General features: G+C 65.1%; 3 protein-coding genes across 3 annotated transcripts in view; 2 read left to right on the top strand and 1 right to left on the bottom strand.

Moving 5' to 3' along the window:
- SPSB3 (splA/ryanodine receptor domain and SOCS box containing 3) overlaps window positions 1-16,997 on the bottom strand; it is a 119,540-nt gene that overhangs the window by 65,862 nt on the left and 36,681 nt on the right. The gene's annotated exons all lie outside the window — the stretch shown is intronic.
- Window positions 2,905-6,594, top strand: FBXL16 (F-box and leucine rich repeat protein 16). Its single transcript, XM_075515420.1, has 5 exons — window positions 2,905-3,600; window positions 4,459-4,967; window positions 5,395-5,479; window positions 5,892-5,955; window positions 6,446-6,594. The coding sequence occupies exons 1-5, from the start codon at window positions 2,905-2,907 to the stop codon at window positions 6,592-6,594; spliced, it is 1,503 nt and encodes a 500-aa protein (XP_075371535.1).
- On the top strand, window positions 9,823-16,760 carry WDR24 (WD repeat domain 24). The gene is made up of 9 exons (XM_075515021.1): window positions 9,823-11,055; window positions 11,373-11,550; window positions 12,398-13,073; window positions 13,364-13,479; window positions 14,584-14,705; window positions 15,053-15,157; window positions 15,263-15,600; window positions 16,061-16,245; window positions 16,417-16,760. The coding sequence occupies exons 1-9, from the start codon at window positions 10,575-10,577 to the stop codon at window positions 16,583-16,585; spliced, it is 2,370 nt and encodes a 789-aa protein (XP_075371136.1). The 5' UTR covers window positions 9,823-10,574; the 3' UTR covers window positions 16,586-16,760.

Here is a 16,997-nt window from a genome sequence, read left to right as displayed (position 1 = left end):
GAGCAATGTGGCCTCAGCCCCAGGGTGCAGGAACCTGGGGGGCTGCTTGGCTGCAGGCAGGGGCTTTCCTGCAGCAGTGGAGGGCAGATCCCAGCGCTGCCCCGCAGTGCTAGAGACAGAGGAGAGAGTGGTTATCGGACCCACTCCCCTCCGCAGTCTGTGGCCCTGCCCACTCTCTCCAGGCTGGGCTCCCACCTCAGGCACAGTCCTGCTCCTTTTCAGGCAGTAGGAAACCCCAAATCCTTGCCTGCCCATTTCCCCAGAGAGATGTGGCCGTGTACAGCCAGCCTGCCTGCCCGGCCTCCCGCTGCCACTGCCTGGAGCCTGCCTGTGCCCAGAAGGCCTGACTCTCCATCCATCTTTCTATTTGAAGTAACTTCCCAGTTCATTCATGGTTTGGGATTTCTGTGAGCCAGACAGGCAGCCTCAGCGCCCGGGGCCGGGAGGACCTGGCTCAGCTTTCCAAGGCAGGACTGGGAAAGCTGCTGAATCCACTCAGCCCCCCCTGAGCCTGGCCTCGGGGACCAACTGAGGTCTGAGCTGGTTGTAACCGTCGCCAACACCTCCCGCTGGCTGCGTTTCAGTCCAGCGACTTGTCAGCATCTGTCTCCTCCTGTGACTGTCCCCTTGGGCTCCCGAGGCCCGGGCTGCCCCTCTGCCGCCACCTGCCCTCTCCCCAGGGGTAGCCAGTGTGCCGAACGGCTCTGGCTGCGGGCTCCGTGTCGGAGCGACAGCCTTTCTGTGCCGCCTGGTAATTATCTGTTTGGATTTGTGCTGTATGGCTGTGTTAGACACCCTGGTGCATGTTCTGTCTGCTTCCCTAATTGCTGCCAAGCACCTAGCCGCTGGTTTAAAGTTTCTTCCTTCTTTCCCATCCTCTTCTCCTGCTTTCAAGTGAATTTAACACATGTCCAAGCATCAGAGGCCCAGCTCCGCTGTCGGGCAGCGTGAGCGGAGGCAGCAGAGGCTGCATCTGAGCGGGGAGCGGCGCCAGACTGTCTGCACAGGGCTGGGCTCGTCCCCAGAGGCCGGGCTCTCGTGGTGCCACTGCCACCGGGCCAGGCTGACTGCAGGCACCTCCGCGCCGCTGCCGATCACGCCGTGGGAGAGGCTTCAGCAGCTCCCACCAGCCCTGTCCCGCGGCCCCGCTGTGCCGGGGAGGGCGTCCCCAGGAGACGCCGCACACCATGCACCCCGTGGGGTTTGCCAGCTGTGCCACCGGCAGCTGCCTTCGCCCTTGGGCTCTTCCACAGCACGTTTCGGGTGGATGCTCCCCTCCCTGGCTGCTCCCGGAGGGCTGGATGAGGCCAGGGATGCTGCAAGGGTGAAAGCAATGGGCTGGGGGCAGGGGGGATCTAGGCTGCACCCCACTTGGCAGCCATCCCCGCCAGGCTGCATGGAGCATCCTCAGAGCCCATGGACCTGGGCCATGAGCATCACCGGCCAGGATGCTCCTCCCTCGGTGCCCTTCCATCAGGGCCTGGCCATCTCCATCCCAAATCAAGGGGCTAAAATAATTCCCTCACTTTTATCTTGGGTCTGGGGGGAGCTGACGATGGAGAGGGTCCTCCAGTCCCATCAGCCACCATCGGATGGATGTGCCAGCCATCCGTCGGGGCTTGAGGACCGTGTCCCTGTCCCCTGGTCCCTGAGCTGGTCCCACTTCCCTGGGCTCCAGCTCCTCACCGTGTCCCCAGGGGCTGCCAGGAGCCTCAGACCTCAGACCCGGCTCTTTGGCAGTGTTTGGCACAGCACTGGCAAACAGGGCGTGGGCAGGACGGGCAGCACACCAGCAGGGCCCCACGCCAGGCACCGGCTGGGGCAGGAGGGGGGGGCGAACCCCCATCAATTATTCACCTCCATATTTATAGAGGGAAACGCTTTGAATAATGGATGGTGGGGTGTGGCGGGGCCGTTGGAAAGCCGGCCTTGCTGCCGCTGAAATATTTATTGGCCTGGTTTGCTGGGGTGCTGCCCGGCTGCTGTGAGGCTCGGCGAGGCTCGGCGAGGCTCCCGGCCAGCATGGGCTGGCCGCTGAGCGCCTGGCTGGCACGGCGAGTGGAGGCAGCTCTACTCTGCCGCCGCTGCCTCCTCTCCCCTCCACAAAAATGATCGGAGAGCTGGAGCACCTCTCCTGCAAGGACAGGCTGAGAGAGTTGGGGTTGTTCAGCCTGGAGAAGAAAAGGCTCCGGGGAGACCTCATTGTGGCCTTTCAATACTTAAAGGGGGCTCGTAAGAAAGGTGGGGACAGACTTTTTAGCAGGGCCTGTAGCGATGGGACAAGGGGTCATGGTTTTGAACTAAAAGAGGGGAGCTTCAGCCTAGATTTAAGGAAGAAATTTTTTACGCTGAGGGTGGTGAGACACTGGCCCAGGTTGCCCAGAGAGGTGGTAGATGCCCCATCCCTGGAAACATCCAAGGTCAGGTTGGATGGGGCTCTGAGCAACCTGATCCAGTTGAAGATATCTCTGCTCATGGCAGGGGACTGGACTAGATGGCCTTTAAAGGTCCCCTCCAACCCAAACCATTCTATGATTCTATGATCCTCCTCCTGCTCCCATTGGTGGCTGGATCCCAGGCTTCGAGAGGGATGTGAACATCCAGGGACAAATCCCCATCCGTACCCCATCATGGGGGATGCCAGGGCCACACAGCCCCTTGGAGGACCCCGCTCTGTGCCCCGGGCATGTCCCCTCCGCGGCTGTCCTCACCAACCCTGCACCACCCAGCCCCCTGTGCCATCCTGGTCCCTGCCCAGGGGACCCCCAGGGTCTCCCTCCCCACCGGTGCCACGACATCCCCCAGCCCTGCCCGCCTTCCGTGCCCACTCTCCCTGCCCACTCTCCCTGCTGGACCAGCAGCCCCTCAGCCCACACCCCTGTGTTGCAGAGAGACCTGTGGAAGATGTCGAACCCGAGAAACGGTGACACCAAGCCCCCATGTTTGCCCCGCAATGGACTGGTGAAGATCCCCACGCAACCCAACGGCCTCGGCTCCGCCAGCATCACCAAAGGCACCCCCGCCGTGAAAAACCGTCTGTGCCAGCCTTCCTCCGTGCCTGCCATCCTCAGCCCGGCCTTAGCCCACCGCAGCGATCTGCCCATCCCCAGCCTGGCCTCCCCACTCTCCTTGGCCACTCTGGCCAGCGTCTCCTCCCCTCCCAGCGCTTCCTTGGTGGGACTGGACACGAGCGAAGGCTCGGAGCAGCCCTCGCCGGAGCAGCTGCCCGGCTCGCCCTCGGAAAGGCAGCTGGCGGTGGACGAGAAGATCCTCAACCGCTTGTTCTGGTACTTTTCGGCGTGCGAGAAGTGTGTGCTGGCGCAGGTGTGCAAGGCGTGGCGGCGGGTGCTCTACCAGCCCAAGTTCTGGGTGGGTTTGACGCCCGTCCTGCACACCAAAGAGCTCTACAACGTCCTGCCCGGTGGCGAGAAGGAGTTTGTCAGCCTGCAGGGCTTTGCCGTCCGTGGCTTCGACGGCTTCTGCCTCGTGGGCGTCTCTGACCTGGACATTTGTGAGTTCATTGACAACTACCCCCTCTCCAAGAAGGGGGTCAAGTCCATGAGCCTTAAGAGGTCGACCATCACGGACGCGGGGTTGGAGGTAGGTGACCCCGGCGAGGTGGCTGGGGTGGAGGAGATGTGGCAATGGCGGGTCCATCCCAGCGGCCCTGGGGACACACAGGCAGGCAGAGCTTTCACCGGCCGCAGGCGAGGAGCAGGCAGGTGGCATGGCCATCCCACGGGCGCAGGCAGCATCGGGAGCCCCTGCCTGTGGTCTGGGCAGCGGGATGGGCTGCAGCCTGCGCTGCCCTCCCAGGCAGGGGGCAAAGATGCTGTCGGCGGGGGGGGGGGTTCATCCCTGCCGCCCGCGGATGCTGCCTGCAGATGCTGCTGGGAAGGCAAAGCCAGACGCGGTGGCCCTGCTGCTGGGTGGTGGATGCGGCGGCGGGTGGTGAGCAGGGCTCAGGGCATGGGGACATCCCTGCTTGGCTGGCTGCTCCCCAGCAAGGGGGGTCTCCTGGGCAGGGGGCTGCGGGTCAGATGGAGATGGGGCAACTCATGGTCCTGCACAGGGCCAGGCAATGTCCCCACCGAGGTCCCCTGCCCCGCGCCACGGCCAAACACGGCACCGGCTGCTCCGTGGCCACATCCTACCCGAGCAGCACCCAGGCTGGGAGCGGGCGTTAATCCCGCCCCTGCCAACGGCACCGGGTACAGAGCAAGGGCCGTGGCTGGGGGTCCCTGCCTGTCCCCTCCCGTTCCCTGCCAATGCTGGCATGTCCTAAAGCAGGGTGCTGCTCCGACGCCAGGGCAGTCCCAGGGAGAAGGCTGGACCCATGCAGGGCTGGGGGCAGCGGGAAGAGCCCCGGGGGGCTCAGAGGGAGCCAGGGCCGGGGCAGGAGGCTGCACGGGACGGGTGGCAGTGCCCACCGTGCCCTGACCCCCTGCCCCTCGGCAGGTGATGCTGGAGCAGATGCAGGGCGTGGTGCGGCTGGAGCTGTCGGGCTGCAACGACTTCACGGAGGCCGGGCTGTGGTCCAGCCTCAACGCCCGCATCACGGCGCTGAGCGTCAGCGACTGCATCAATGTGGCCGACGACGCCATCGCCGCCATCTCACAGCTCCTGCCCAACCTCACCGAGCTCAACCTGCAAGCCTACCACGTGACGGACACGGCGCTTGCCTACTTCACCGCCAAGCAAGGCTACACCACCCACACCCTCCGCCTCAACTCCTGCTGGGAGATCACCAACCACGGCGTGGTCAACATGGTCCACAGCCTGCCCAACCTGAGCGTCCTCAGCCTCTCGGGCTGCTCCAAGGTGACGGATGATGGCGTGGAGCTGGTGGCTGAGAACCTGCGGAAGCTGCGCAGCCTCGACCTCTCCTGGTGCCCTCGCATCACCGACATGGCCCTGGAGTACATCGCCTGCGACCTGCACAAACTGGAGGAGCTGGTGCTTGACAGGTACGGGGCCGTGCTGAGCCGTGCTGTGCCATGCCAAGCCATGCCAAGCCATACCAAGCTGTGCCAAGGCATGCCATGCCGTGCTGTGCCATGCCAAGCCATACCAAGCTGTGCCAAGGCATGCCATGCTGTGCTGTGCCATGCCAAGCCATGCCAAGCCATACCAAGCCATACCAAGCTGTGCCAAGGCATGCCATGCCATGCCGAGCCGTGCCAAACCATGCCGCACCATGCTGAGCCATGCCGAGCCATGCCATGCCGAGCCATGTCATGCCATGCCGAGCCATGCCGCACCATGCCGCACCATGCTGAGCCATGCCGTGCTGAGCCGTGCTGGAGGCAGCGGGTGCAGCATGGAGGCTACAGTCTGAGGACACCCATGGGTGCCCCGCTCCCGGCTGGCCCTGACACCCCATGTCCCTGGCAGGTGCGTGCGGATCACCGACACCGGCCTCAGCTACCTGTCCACCATGTCGTCCCTGCGGAGCCTCTACCTGCGCTGGTGCTGCCAGGTAGGTGGGGGAACACAGCCGTGCCGTCCCGGCGGGCACGGCGGGGAGGGCAGGGTGGCTGGCACCTCCCTGGGGATGGGCCATGAGCTCAGGGTGGGCACCCCGGGCCGGCTGGAGCCCCCATGACTTGGTGCTGGGAAGTGGGGAAGGGATGGGGTGCTCCTGTGAGCTCCGCAGGACTCAGGCCCAACACCCTGCCCCAGCACCCTGCCCCAGCACCCTCCCCCTGCCCCAGCACCCGGCTCCCTGCCCCAGCATCCTGCACCCTGTCCCCGCACCCTGTTGCTGCTCCCTGCCCTGGCACCCTTCCCCAGCACCTGCCCCTGCACCCAGCCCCCTGCCCCAGCGATGCTGAGCCGCTGTGGAGCCCCTCCTTGTCCCCCCCCAGCTCCCACTCCATTTTCTTTTCCAGGTGCAGGATTTTGGCCTGAAGCATCTCCTGAGCATGGGCAGCCTCCGCCTCCTCTCGCTGGCCGGTGAGACCCCCCCCTCGCTCCACCGGGACTGGGGTGGCTGGGTCCCCACAGGGCTGGGGAAAGACTGAGCGTGGGGACAGGGACAGCCCTGGGGACAGCCAGCATCCCCCTCTCCAGCATGGCACGGCTCCCGCACCCCCCCGAGCCACCCAGGCATCTGCACCCAGCCCAGCTCCCAGGGGATAGTTTCACATCTGGACTCTTGGGGTGCTGGGTTTTTTGGGGTGCTGGTGTTTTGGGGTGCTGGTGTTTTGGGGTGCTGGGGCTTTGGGGTGCTGGGGCTTTGGAGTGCTGGTGTGTTTGTGGAGCTGTTTTTTGGAGTGCTGATTGTTTGGGATGCTTTTGGGGGGGGATGCTGGTGTTTTGGGGTGCTGTTTTTTGGGGTGCTGGTGGGTTTGGGTGCTGGTGTTTTGGGGTGCCGGGTTTTCTCGGGTGCTGGTTTTTGGAGTGCTGGTGTTTTGGGGTGACAGTGTGCCCTGCCCACTTGCAGGCTGCCCCTTGCTGACCACCACGGGGCTGTCGGGGCTGGTGCAGCTGCAGGAGCTGGAGGAGCTGGAGCTCACCAACTGCCCCGGGGCCACCCCGGAGCTCTTCAAGTACTTCTCCCAGCACCTCCCGTGCTGCATGGTGATCGAGTAGCGCCGGATCCGGCCGCCCCGCTCCCGCGCCCACCCCGCCGCCGCCCCGTCTGACATCGCCCACCCCGTTTCTTTCCATCTGCTGGGGGATGCGAAGGATGCCGTCGATTACAACCGACCCCGGACACCCCCCGCATAGACACCCCCGAAGGACATGGGGCTCCGGGGGGAGATGGGGGATGGTGGCACCCCTCGCCGGAGTCCCCCCCGGGTACCCTGTAAATTCCCCCCCCACGCCGCCGCCATTGCCCGTCCTCCTCCCGGTGTCCCGCCAATCCCTTCCGGACGGACAAACGGACATCACGGAAACCCAAAGTGGGAAGGCGACGGCAGCGTGACCCCCCAGCCACGTCCCGCCCTCGCCCCGGTGCCGAGCGGGCTCACGGCCCCACCGCCAAGGATGCTCCCGGGGGCCAAAGGATGCTCCCAGGGATAGGCGAGAGGAGGATGCTTGGTTTTGGCACCCATGGGTGGTGATGGAGGCTGGACGGGTCCCCTCGCACCCCTGGCCGCCCCCCCTGTGCTGTGCACCCCCCGAGCCCCCGGCCCTGCCCTTGGGGTGCCCGGTGCTTTCTCCCGGTGAATAGGATGTTTCCCTCCGCCCGCCCGCCCGCCGCCCTCGCATGCTCGCTTGCTTCAGTCTCGTGGTACGGCAGGCTCCAGGGTACCTGGGGGGGACAGTGACAAGTGACAGCCCCCACCCGGCCCCTCCATACGGCTTCGCCCCAGCCGGATCCTGCCCCGGGAGCCGGGCTCTCCCGGCAAGCATCGCCCCTCGCCCCGGGGACCCCGCCGCACCCCGGTTTACGCGGGGTCAGCGGGGCGATGCTGCTCCCCGCGGGATGCCGACACCGGGGAGCGACCCGCCCGGCTGGGACGGGACGTCCCGGGGGACCGGGGCCAGGCCCGAGCCACCGCGGGGACACCGGGGGCATGGAGCGAAGGCGGGAGGTGGCACCCCGGGACGTGCTGCCACCGCCACCGCTCTTCTGGAAAGCCATCGGCAGCGGCGAGCGGGGGGCAGGGGGGACCCCTGGGCTGGGCCAAGCCGGGGCCGGGCCGGGCACGGTGCTGAGGTGCCCACGGGGACCTGGCACGGGAGGGGGCTCGGTGGCCGTCCCCGCGGCATCGCCCGCTGCCGCACCGGCTGCCCGCACGGCCCCGGGAGGAGTGCGGGCACGGACACGGACACGGGCACGGGCACGGATATGGACACGGGCACGGATATGGACACGGACACGGACACGGACACGGACACGGACACGGACACGCTTTCGGTTTGTTTTGCCTTTGTACCGGCCGGGAAGGAACTGCTGCACCACCCGCCGCCTCCGCGCCCTCCTTTGTCCAAAACGCCCCTTTCTGGCCCCAAAACGGCACGGGGACCCTCGCGGCCCTGGAAGGGGGTTTGGGGTGCAGCAGGAGCCAGCAGGGCCGCGGGACGGGGTGGCACCGCTGGGGCACGGAGCACCCCGGCACAGCAGCAGCAAGGGTGGGGGCTGCCTGCACCCCCACGCCCACCGGCGTGCTGCCACGAGCTGCCGCGGGACACGGGGCCGGGGCGTCCGGGCAGGCCGGGGACAGGCAGGGCACGCGAGGGTCCCCCCACCCCTGCCGGGGAGGGCAGCGGACCCGGGGGTGCCATCAGCCCTGCGCACCCCCACGGCCCCCCTCGCAGGGGCAGCCCCAGCACGGCCACAGCCCCGGGGCTGGGGCGTCCCCGTACCCCCTCCCCACCCCCCCGTGGCAGTGCGCCCCCGTACCCCCCAGTGCACCCCCACCCGCCCTGCACCCCCATCCCCCAGTGTAGCCCTGTATAGCCGCCCGCCATGTACCCCTAAACCCCAGTGCTCCCCCACACCCCCCAGGCAGCCCCACACCTCAGTGCACCCTCCAAGCCCCCCAGTGCATCCCTATACCCCCAACGCACCCCGTATCCCCCTGACACCCCATCTTCCCCCCTGCACCCTCACCCCCCAGGGCACCCCATATCTCCCCGGCACCCCCACCCCCAATGCACCCTACATCCCTGTGACACCCCCATCGCACCCCCACAGACTGCACCCCACGCCCCCCTGGCATCCCCACCCCAATTCACCCCATGTCCCCCCCCGATACCCCCATTTTCCCCCTGCACCCCCAGCCCCCCGGGCCCCACGTCTCCCCGGCACCCCCACCCCAATGCACCCCATATCCCCCCGGCACCCCCATATCCCCCGGCACCCCCACATCTCCCCGGCACCCCCACCCCAATGCACCCCATATCCCCCTGCACCCCCATATCCCCCCGGCACCCCCACATCTCCCCCGCACCCCACCCCAATGCACCCCATATCCCCCTGCACCCCCACCCCAATGCACCCCATATCCCCCTGCACCCCCATATCCCCCCGGCACCCCCACATCTCCCCCGCACCCCACCCCAATGCACCCCATATCCCCCTGCACCCCCACCCCAATGCACCCCATATCCCCCTGCACCCCCATATCCCCCCGGCACCCCCACATCTCCCCCGCACCCCACCCCAATGCACCCCATATCCCCCTGCACCCCCACCCCAATGCACCCCATATCCCCCTGCACCCCCATATCCCCCCGGCACCCCCACATCTCCCCCGCACCCCACCCCAATGCACCCCATATCCCCCTGCACCCCCACCCCAATGCACCCCATATCCCCCTGCACCCCCATATCCCCCCGGCACCCCCACATCTCCCCCGCACCCCACCCCAATGCACCCCATATCCCCCTGCACCCCCACCCCAATGCACCCCATATCCCCCTGCACCCCCATATCCCCCCGGCACCCCCCTATCCCCCCGCTTCCCCGAGCGAGCCCCGCCCACCGCGCCCCGCCTCCCCGCGCCGTGCAGGGGGCGGGGTCTGACTCAGGGGCGGGGCCTGATCCCGGGGCGGGGCCTCCCGGGGGGCGGGCTCGTGTTCTGGAGGTGGGGCGGGTTCCGGGGGCGGGGCGGGGCTCGGCGGCGGAAGGGGGCGGGGCTCGGCGGCCGTTTCCGTGGCGGGGCCTGCTGGGCCCGAGCTGCCGGTGGGGCTGCGCCGGCACCGGGTACGGCACCGGGTACGGCACCGGCACCGCGGCGGCGGCGGAGGGCCTGGCCGGCAGCGGCAGGGGCGGCTGAGGGGCAGAAGGGGGGCTCTGAGGGGCAGAAGGGGGCGGGGGCCCTGGGGGGTCTGTGGGTCAGGGGCGGGCCCTGAGGAGGGGGGAACGTGGGGTGTGAGGGAGGCTGGCGAGGGAAGGGTGTAGGAGCAGGAGGGCCTGGCTCCGGGGGAGCCGGCCTGTGGGTGCCCCCAGGGACCCTGCAACCCCCAGGCAGCTTTGCTGGCCCCAGGGCTCCCCCAGAGCAGCTGCCAGCCCCTGGCACCCCGGCCTGGGACGGGGATGGGACGAGCTGCCCCTCTGCGTGGCTGCCTCCCCCCAGCTGGAGAAGCAGAGTGAACCCCCGCCTGTGGTGCTTGCAGGGGTTTGGGCACAGGGAGTGCCCCGCGGAGATGACTGCGGCCTCGTTTCACCCGACCTCTCGCTGGAGACGCTGCTCGCCTCGGTCCACGTCGCTGTAGTCGACCTCCCGTAGCATCGCCAGCAGCCGCTCTCGTCAGCGGAGTGTCTCGGGGGGGGTTGAACTGAGGAGGGAACAAGAAACCCAGAAAAGGTTTTCAAGAACTCCCTGAGAGGGAGTTACAGACGGCAGCGGGAGGAGAGGCCTGGCTTGGGGCTTCATCTCTCTCCCCACAGGTAGCAGCCGGGCTGTAGCCTCTCACCTCCGCGGCCCATTGATGTGGCCACAAAAAGCTGTGGTCGAAGCCGCCTGGGCCTGCCAGGAGCTGCGGGAGCCGAGCCTGTCCCTTCCCAGCTCTGGCTGAGGTGGAGCAGGGCGGCCACGCGAGCGTGAATGCAGCCTGCGGGGACGCGAGCCTCCGAGCCTGCTCCTGGAGAGGGGAGTGTGCCCCGAGGACGGCCATGGAGAAAATGGCCAGGGTCACCACCGCCCTGGGGGGCAACGCCCTCACGGGACGGACCATGTTCTGCCACCTGGACGCCCCCGCCAATGCCATCAGCGTGTGCCGCGATGCTGCCCAGGTGGTGGTGGCCGGCCGCAACATCTTCAAGATCTACTCCATCGAGGAGGACCAGTTTGTGGAGAAACTGAACCTCCGCGTCGGCCGCAAACCCTCCTTGAACTTCAGCTGCGCGGACGTGGTGTGGCACCAGATGGACGAGAACCTGCTGGCCACCGCCGCCACCAACGGCGTGGTCGTCACCTGGAACCTGGGCAAGCCGTCCCGCAACAAGCAGGACCAGCTCTTCACTGAGCACAAGCGCACCGTCAACAAGGTCTGCTTCCACCCCACCGAGGTCTACATGCTCCTCAGCGGCTCCCAGGACGGCTACATGAAATGCTTCGACCTGCGCAAGAAGGACTCTGTCAGCACCTTCTCTGGTATGAACACGGGCTGTTGCTTGCCTCCCTGCCCTGATGAGAGGCAGAGGTTGGGGGCTTTGCCCTTTCCCCGTGCCTGGGAGGAGGGTTTGCTCAGGACACGATGTCTGGAGCAGGCAGGGAGGGAGCTGAGAGGCATTTTGCTGCTGTTTTGGCCACTCGGCAGTGGGCTGGGTCTGCGCAGGAGGTGGAAGGTGGCCGCATCACTCCCTGCTTCCCCTTCTGTCTGGGCTGGTGACCCCCATGGCTCTTCCAGTAGGGTTTTTAGATTTGCTGGAGCTCTGTCTCACCGGATCTCAACTTCTGTCCCCACTCAGGCCAGTCGGAGAGCGTGCGTGACGTCCAGTTCAGCATCCGGGACTACTTCACCTTCGCTGCCACCTTTGAGAACGGGAACGTGCAGCTGTGGGATATCCGCCGGCCGGACCGCTACGAGAGGATGTTCACGGCCCACAATGGGCCCGTCTTCTGCTGCGACTGGCACCCGGAGGACAGGTGTGTGCGGGGCTGGACCTTGCCAGCCACCCGGCCTTGGCAGAGACGAGGGAGGCTCTAAAAACGGCGTTGGGACCTTTCAGGACGGGGGAAAGCAGGGTCTCTGATACCCTGGCCCCTTGTGTCAGGGGCTGGGCCATTGCTGGAAGGTGGGAGCAATTATTACTTTGAGGATTTTGGGGGTGTGTTGAGGTGTTTTGGGTTTGTTTTTTGACAAGTCTGGGGATCCTGAGGCACTGGACTGCTAACGGTGGGGTATAGCAAGCTGCTGTCTTGCCCCTCTTGTCAGGGCAGCCTCTCGCTCCGGTGCTCAGCTCGGGAACAGACGCTGCGTGGCTGCTCTGGGACACGGCTTGCTTGCGTTTGATCACGTTTCCCTCCTGCCTTTCCCTGGAGGCAGTTGGGGCGCGTCTGGAAACAGTTGTTGTGGGGTGCGAGTCCCTCCTCGCTCCCTGCCGGGCAGTGCTGCGACTCCTCACAAGCTTAGAGAGGCACTGAAATATGCTCAAACTGGCCTTTTGTCTCTCTGCTGTCCCTGGGAAGTGGAAACCAGAGGCAGAAGGAACTGGTCTGGCTGGGAGCCCTTCATATGAGTGTGGCTCTAAAGACGCAGGGCCTTAAACAGGAACGGGAAGGAGGGGTGTTGCCTGACCCGCTTATTGGAGAGCGGAGGCATTAGGGTAGCGTGTGGGAGGATGCAATTGCAGCCTGGCCGCTTCCCCTTGGCGTGGACGTGGTCGCATCCGTGCTGTGAGCGTTTCTGTGCTGGGGCGGGAAAGGAGAGGTGAACGGGCACAGATCCTGGCCCGAGCTGGCATCTCACCATCTTTCTCCATCCTTCTCCCAGGGGCTGGCTGGCAACAGGCGGCCGGGATAAGATGGTGAAGGTGTGGGACATGAACACCACGCGGGCGAAGGAGATTTACTGCGTGCAGACCATCGCTTCTGTGGCCCGGGTGAAGTGGCGCCCGGAGTGCAAGCACCACATCGCCACCTGCTCCATGATGGTGGACCACAACATCTACGTCTGGGACGTGCGGCGTCCCTTCATCCCCTCCGCCATGTTTGAGGAGCACAAGGACGTCACCACGGGCATCGTGTGGCGTCACCTCCACGACCCCTATTTCCTCCTGTCGGGCTCTAAGGACAGCACCCTCTACCAGCACATCTTCAAGGACGCCAGCCAGCCCATCGACCGGGCCAACCCCGAGGGGCTGTGCTACAGCCTCTACGGAGACCTGGCCTTCGCCGCCAAGGAGAGCCTCATCTCCTCCGACTCCAACCGCAAGCCCTACATCGGGGACCGGCGTCACCCCATCTTCTTCAAGCGCAAGCTGGACCCCACGGAGCAGTTCGAGTACATCTCCTCCTCCAGCACCCTCAGCGTCTTCGAGACGGACGTGGAGAGCGGCAGCATGGACTGGTTCGTGCACACCGCCAAGCAGTACGCGCTGGCCGGCAGGCCGCTGGCCGAGCTCTGCGACCACAACGCCAAGGTGGCCAAGGGCTTGGACCGCAACCAGGTGAGACCTAGGCTGGTGCTGTGAGGAGGAGGCCCGCCACCTGAGCTGGATGGCCGCTCTCGGTCCAGCTGGGCCCTCTGGCTGTCCCCAGAAGGTGTACCGCTGCCTGCCACCAAACCCACAGCACTGTTGCCTACAGCAAGTGCGGATTGTTGCCCAGAAACCTGACCCCCTTGAGAACCTGCCCAGCGCTCTAGATGGGCCGATGATGGGCGTTTGCAGCCAGGCACGTGGCTGCACGGGGCCTGCCTTTCAGCCCGGCGAGGTCTGACCACGGCTGTCTCACGCAGGTGGCTCAAACGTGGACGATGCTGCGAATTATCTATTCCAGCCTCGGCACCGTGTCGTCCGCCAACCTCAACCACAGCATGGGGAAAGGCAGCATGGCCCTCCCGCTCATGAACAGGTAAGGGGTGCCGGAGCTGCAGCGAACGGCGCGACGGCTGGGCCGGCTCCGTGAGGAGGAGGGCGGATACGGGGCGGGAGCAGGGATGGCTCTCCCCCAGGCTCAGGCCACGCTGCTTTGCAGGTTGGCATCGTTTGAATGCAGCCGTTTCCCATGTGGGTGTGAGAAGCGAGCGGCCGGCCTGGCCTTGAGCCGTGCAGCCTTGTACGCTGCTCCCTTCCCTCCTTGAAATGAAGTTTGGAGCTGTGGTGGGGCACGGGGCTGGTACCATCTTTGCAGTTATTTAATTACTGACTGTGACCGAGGGCTGGGGATGGAGAATCTCTGTCTCGCTGCTGGAGCCAGAGCTGCTAGCGTGGAGAGGTTGTGTTCTCCCTTTCAAAGGGAGAGGACAGCGCAGCTCTGTGAGCAGCTCGCTGGCACGGGGAGCCCCATTGTGGGCTGATGAAGCAGGAAAACTTGTTTTTCCTCTTCTCAATGACATACAAAAGCAAGGGGTGAGGACTCCAAATTACCTGTCAGACCTTGCAGGGCCGGGTTCCCGGGGTGAGTGGCAAATCCTCAAGTAACATCAAAGGAAACGCTCTCCTCGACCAAGCTCTGCATCCAGACAGGTCGCTGTCTGTCGCCGACTTAAACACCGCAGGCAGCAAGCTGAAGAGCTCTGCTCTCCTTCAGCCCCATTCCCTTCCTTTTCCGTCTCGGTGAAGCCTGAGAGTGGTGATGCATAACAAACAGCAAAGCACCTTGTAGCAAGGCAGCTCCTGTTTACCTGCCTCTGAGGCGAAGGTAAATACTAAGAGATGGAGTCAAGAGCCTGCCCTCAGCTCTGAAATCCTTTAGGAAGAGCTTTGCGGGCACCTTTGCAGTGCGTGCACAGAGACGCCAGGCTTGGAGAAAGGGCTGTGTTGACAATTGCAATGTATCTTTATTTTTAAGTTACGAGGTGTGGACAGCTGACTTCTGTGTGCTCAGGGAAATCGCAATCGCCGTATCTTGTGTTTCACCGTTCAAATCGCAACTGGAGACTTGTATCCAGGCTGTTTGCTGGCTAGAACGGAAGCTGTAAACTTCTGTGACTATTAAATTTGGCTTCTTTCCCAGCTTTAACCTGAAGGACATCCCCTCTGGGCTGGGCAGCGAGTCGAGACTGGACCGCAGCAAAGGAGAAAGCCGCACAGAAAACATCCTCATGGATTCCTCCTCCACCCTGATCAACAATGAGGGTAATGCTTCTGGGGCAGGCGCAGTCCCAGTCCTACAGCTCTTCCCTCCGCAGCTGTAGCTGGCCCTGATATGGGATAAACCAGTAAATTTATCCTGTAAATTGGGGTGATGGGACCTGCTGCAGCCCCCAGGTGAAGCACGCCGAGCCCCAGGGCGTTGCAGAAGGGCAGTTTAACCCTGTAACCCACACAGCGGTGGCTGTGGGTGCCAGGAACGCGACTGCAGCGAGGAGCTGCGCCGTCTGGCTCGGACGCAGCCTGGCACGCTGGGCATGTGGCACAGGGGATGTGGATCCAGCCGTGTGCCTGAGGGGGTTGAGCTGATTTCTCTCTCCCTGGGCACGCAGACAACGAGGAGACGGAGGGCAGCGACGTCCCTGCAGACTACCTGCTGGGAGACGTGGAAGCGGATGAGGATGACCTGTACATGATGGACCACGAGAACCCGCATGGTGAGTGCACGGCTGGCCCTGGGAGCTGTTGCCTGTCCCAGACACGCGGCTGGATTTTCTCCTGGCCTTCCCTACTCGTTCTTGATCAGACATCTCTCCTCACAGCTGAAGAGCAGGAATACAGCCTTCCCCAGGAAGCCTTCCCCCTGCGCCACGAAATCGTGGACAACCCGTCGGCCTTGGACCACCTGCAAGACAAGGCTGACTCCCCTCATGTCAGCGGCAACGAGGCCGAGACGGTGTCACTGACACCCGTGGAGTCCTTCTCCCTCATCTCCATCTCCCACTCGCTCTACGAGAACCGTCTGCCCTCCGACTTCTTCAATCCCATTGTGCGGGACACGCTTCTCTTCTATGCCGAGCAGGGAGACGTGCAGACAGCCGTGTCCGTCCTCATCGTGCTGGGAGACCGCATCCGCAAGGAGATCGATGAGCAGACCCAGGTAAGACCCTGGGAAGCCCCTTCCCGCCTGCATAGGAACTGAACCCTCCCTTCAGGGCTGGGGCAGCAACCCCATGAGATGCAGTAGGACACCGTGGTGGGACCCAGAGGTGGCGTATCCCAGCGCGATGGGATCCCACCTGGGCTCTGGGTACCTCCCTTCTCCTCCAGCCCCTGCCGGCCCACTCTAACCCGGGGTGGGCAGCTCCAGGACCCCTGGTACCCGCCTGGCTGCCCTACCGCCAGTCCTGGCAGGGACCGAGGTGGTGGCCGCAGGGCCAGGTGGGGAAGGGGCCTTGGCCTGTTGATTTGGGGAAGGACGCCTCTTCCCCAGCCCCACAGAGCAGTTCCTCCAGCTGTTCCTCCAGATTTCCTCCACATCTTGCCTTTGGGACGCAGGGCTGGGATCCCAAGGGGGTTTTGGGGGGCGTTGAGGCTCAGCTGTCTGCGGCCGTTCCCAGGAGCACTGGTACACGTCCTACATCGACCTGCTGCAGCGCTTCCAGCTCTGGAACATCTCCAACGAGGTGATCAAGCTGAGCACGTGCCGCGCCATCAACTGCCTCAACCAGGCCTCCACCACCCTGCACGTCAACTGCAGCAACTGCAAGCGGCCCATGAGCAACAGGGGCTGGATCTGCGACAGGTGAGGGCAGCACTGCGGGCAGGGAGCGGGCAGGGAGGAGGGGACCGCGCTCTGACCACCAAGGGGAGTCCCAAAGGGGCTGCAGGGGCAGGAGGATGGGGGTGGTGCCCCCCGCTCTCCCCTCGTTGCCCCCCAAGGGCTCTCGCGTTCACCCTCTTCTTTCCGGTGCAGGTGTCGGCAGTGTGCCAGCATGTGTGCCGTCTGTCACCACGTGGTGAAGGGGCTCTTCGTCTGGTGCCAGGGCTGCAGCCACGGCGGCCACCTCCAGCACATCATGAAGTGGCTGGAGACCAGCTCCCACTGCCCTGCCGGCTGCGGCCACCTCTGCGAGTACACCTGAGCCCTCGCTGGCCGGGGGAGGTGGCGGCCAGGGGGGCAGGACAGGCAGGGCCTCCTGCCTGCTCTCCCCGCGCCTCCCTCCCTGTATTTATTTTTGTATAAAGAGGGGCTGTGCACGTCCCCCCAGCCCCCTGCCCGGCCCTTTTGTACTGGATTAAAACAAAACAGCAGCTGAACCGAGCCCTGCCTCTTGTCGGTGCTCAACCTGCCTGCAGCGGCCCCCGGGGCAGGTTTGGAGCCCCAGGGGGGGCTCGGCCCCCTTTAAGGCTGGGGGCCCCCTTTAAGGCTGGGGGCCCCCTTTAAGGCTGGGGGCCCCCTTTAAGGCTGGGGGCCCCCTTTAAGGCTGGGGGCCCCCTTTAAGGCTGGGGGCCCCTTTTAAGGCTGGGGGCCCCTTTAAGCCGCGGCCCCTGCCG

The sequence above is a fragment of the Mycteria americana genome, chromosome 12 (genome assembly GCF_035582795.1).
Source record: "Mycteria americana isolate JAX WOST 10 ecotype Jacksonville Zoo and Gardens chromosome 12, USCA_MyAme_1.0, whole genome shotgun sequence".
NCBI classification, from domain to species: domain Eukaryota; kingdom Metazoa; phylum Chordata; class Aves; order Ciconiiformes; family Ciconiidae; genus Mycteria; species Mycteria americana.
Note: the sequence above shows the minus strand (reverse complement) of the source record. Positions and strands in the feature narration are given on the sequence as shown.

Bases quoted from the DNA above. Each gene is read 5' to 3' on its own strand.
- WDR24 (XM_075515021.1), top strand. From the start codon at position 10,575: ATGGAGAAAATGGCCAGGGTCACCACCGCCCTGGGGGGCAACGCCCTC. The intron at 11,056-11,372 runs GTATGAACACGG...GTCCCCACTCAG, and splicing joins CTCTGTCAGCACCTTCTCTG to GCCAGTCGGAGAGCGTGCGT. The intron at 11,551-12,397 runs GTGTGTGCGGGG...TCCTTCTCCCAG, and splicing joins GACTGGCACCCGGAGGACAG to GGGCTGGCTGGCAACAGGCG.
- FBXL16 (XM_075515420.1), top strand. From the start codon at position 2,905: ATGTCGAACCCGAGAAACGGTGACACCAAGCCCCCATGTTTGCCCCGC. The intron at 3,601-4,458 runs GTAGGTGACCCC...GCCCCTCGGCAG, and splicing joins TCACGGACGCGGGGTTGGAG to GTGATGCTGGAGCAGATGCA. The intron at 5,480-5,891 runs GTAGGTGGGGGA...TTTCTTTTCCAG, and splicing joins ACCTGCGCTGGTGCTGCCAG to GTGCAGGATTTTGGCCTGAA.